Raw genomic sequence first — 2007 nt, 5'->3', positions numbered from 1 at the left:
TCCGCAATCATTCATACAGGGAAGTAGACCGTGTGACCAAACATCTTTGTGAGAGCTAAGTGCTATACATCTATTAGGAGTATATAGCCCCTCGTCGAGTGCAAACCTGCAAGTATATCATAAAGTATGCAGTGCCCCAGATCATATGAATCACATTTGATATAATCTCAAAATCTCATATATCATTTTTTCTTGTATTCATAATCATAGTTATAATTGGTGCACCAGTGAATGCAAATTAATGAGATTCCATCAATGATCTTCCTCTTCTCACGATCCTCTTAACATTAGGTTAATTGCTTTTCTAGATATACTCCGCCAGACCGAATCTGTGTTCATGGTCCTTTGAAAGCACACTAAGATAGCTAACATCAAACTAAGTCTCAAATATCTAATCTGAGTCACAAAAGGTACAAATCTTTAGCCACCATAAAGGCTCTGGGTCTCACACAATAATAAGTTGAGAATGGACTTATGTTAACCCAATTGGCTGACATTAGCGCACATGGTATGAAACACATGCTACAGCATTTTCTCCTTTCCAGGGAGCATATGTCTTTATCTCGTAAAGAATGTTATACAAATGATATTTAGACACTATAAGGATCTAAATTTGAGTTCGTTGATCTACTATATCATTTTTAACTCACATCTGGCTCACTAAGCAGACTAGGTGAACGTTTTTCACCTTAACGACCTTATGTCATTATTTATGCGACGTTCATGATTTTAAGTTGATAGCTCTCAAATTAGCCATTTGATAATTTTTCTTAAAATCCAGTCTCATCTCCACTTATCACTAAGATGAGGAGGCGGTTACCTGTGTGAGAAGGTCAACCTCTTGTCTACCCAACATACTTAAATTTTTTTAAAATAAATAACGAATGCACATGACATTCAACAATTAAAATATGTATTTATGTAAATCAACTTTATTGATAATTAAAGAATATCAGTCTTGTGAACACGGGAAAATAAAGAACAAAAATGAAGTATCTTAAAATCTACACAAGCGTTGAGACCTAGTGTGTCTCACAAATGCATCTCTAGACAAAGGCTTGGTCAATGGATCTGCTAACATATCTTTTGTAGACACATACTTCACGTTCACCACCTTGCGTCTAACCATATCTCTCGCATAGTTATATTTGATATATATGTGTTTGGTTTTGCAATGAAACTTAGGATCCTTGGTAGAGGAAATTGCAGCCTCACTGTCACAGTAGACTAATACTGGTTCAGCATTTTCTGCGATATCGAACAAGTGTTTCAAGAACTTTTTCAACCAAACAGCTTCTTGTGCTGCTGATGCGAGAGCCATATATTCGGCGTCCATTGTAGTTAGTGATATCCATGATTGTTTCTTACTACTCCATGATATGGCGCCATCCCTGAGTAAGAAAACATATCCTGAGGTAGACTTCCTCTCATCTAGATCTCCTCCATGATTAGCATCACTGTATCCAACTAATCGCAGATCTTTGTCGCCTTGGTAACAAAGTGCATAATTAGCAGTTCCCTTCAGATATCTCATGATTCTCTTTACTTCTTGCCAATGTGTTAAACCTGGGTCGGTTTGATATTTACTTACCAAGCCAACTGGTTGACAGATATCAGGTCTAGTACATACCATAGCATACATTAGACTTCTGACTGCACTCCTATAAGGAACTCGACTCATTTTTTCTTTCTCTTTAGGAGTCTTAGGACACATTTGACTACCCAAGGCACGGCCTTTTTGCGATAGGAGTATCAACGGAGACTACTATTTTGCATATTGAATCGTTTAAGAACTTTTCTAATGTAATTCTCTTGGGAGAGATACAATAGTTTCTTTGGACGATCTCTTGAAATCTTAACTCCAAGAATATATGCAGCTTCACCCATATCTTTCATCTCAAATTGGGATGGTAATCATGACTTTATCTCAGTAATGAACTCCTTATCATTTCCAGCTATAAGTATGTCATCTACATACCATGTTAAAATCACAAACTTGTTTCTTGT

The 2007-nt window shown here is 36.6% G+C and overlaps 1 protein-coding gene across 1 annotated transcript; it reads right to left on the bottom strand.

Moving 5' to 3' along the window:
• Positions 1 to 997: 997 nt before the first annotated feature.
• On the bottom strand, positions 998 to 1681 carry LOC132038173 (secreted RxLR effector protein 161-like). The gene has a single exon (XM_059428888.1). The coding sequence runs from the start codon at positions 1679 to 1681 to the stop codon at positions 998 to 1000; it is 684 nt and encodes a 227-aa protein (XP_059284871.1).
• Positions 1682 to 2007: the final 326 nt, after the last annotated feature.

The sequence above is a fragment of the Lycium ferocissimum genome, chromosome 11 (genome assembly GCF_029784015.1).
Source record: "Lycium ferocissimum isolate CSIRO_LF1 chromosome 11, AGI_CSIRO_Lferr_CH_V1, whole genome shotgun sequence".
NCBI lineage: Eukaryota > Viridiplantae > Streptophyta > Magnoliopsida > Solanales > Solanaceae > Lycium > Lycium ferocissimum.
The sequence above is the reverse complement of the archived record's forward strand: the minus strand, read 5'-3'. Positions and strand labels throughout refer to the sequence as shown.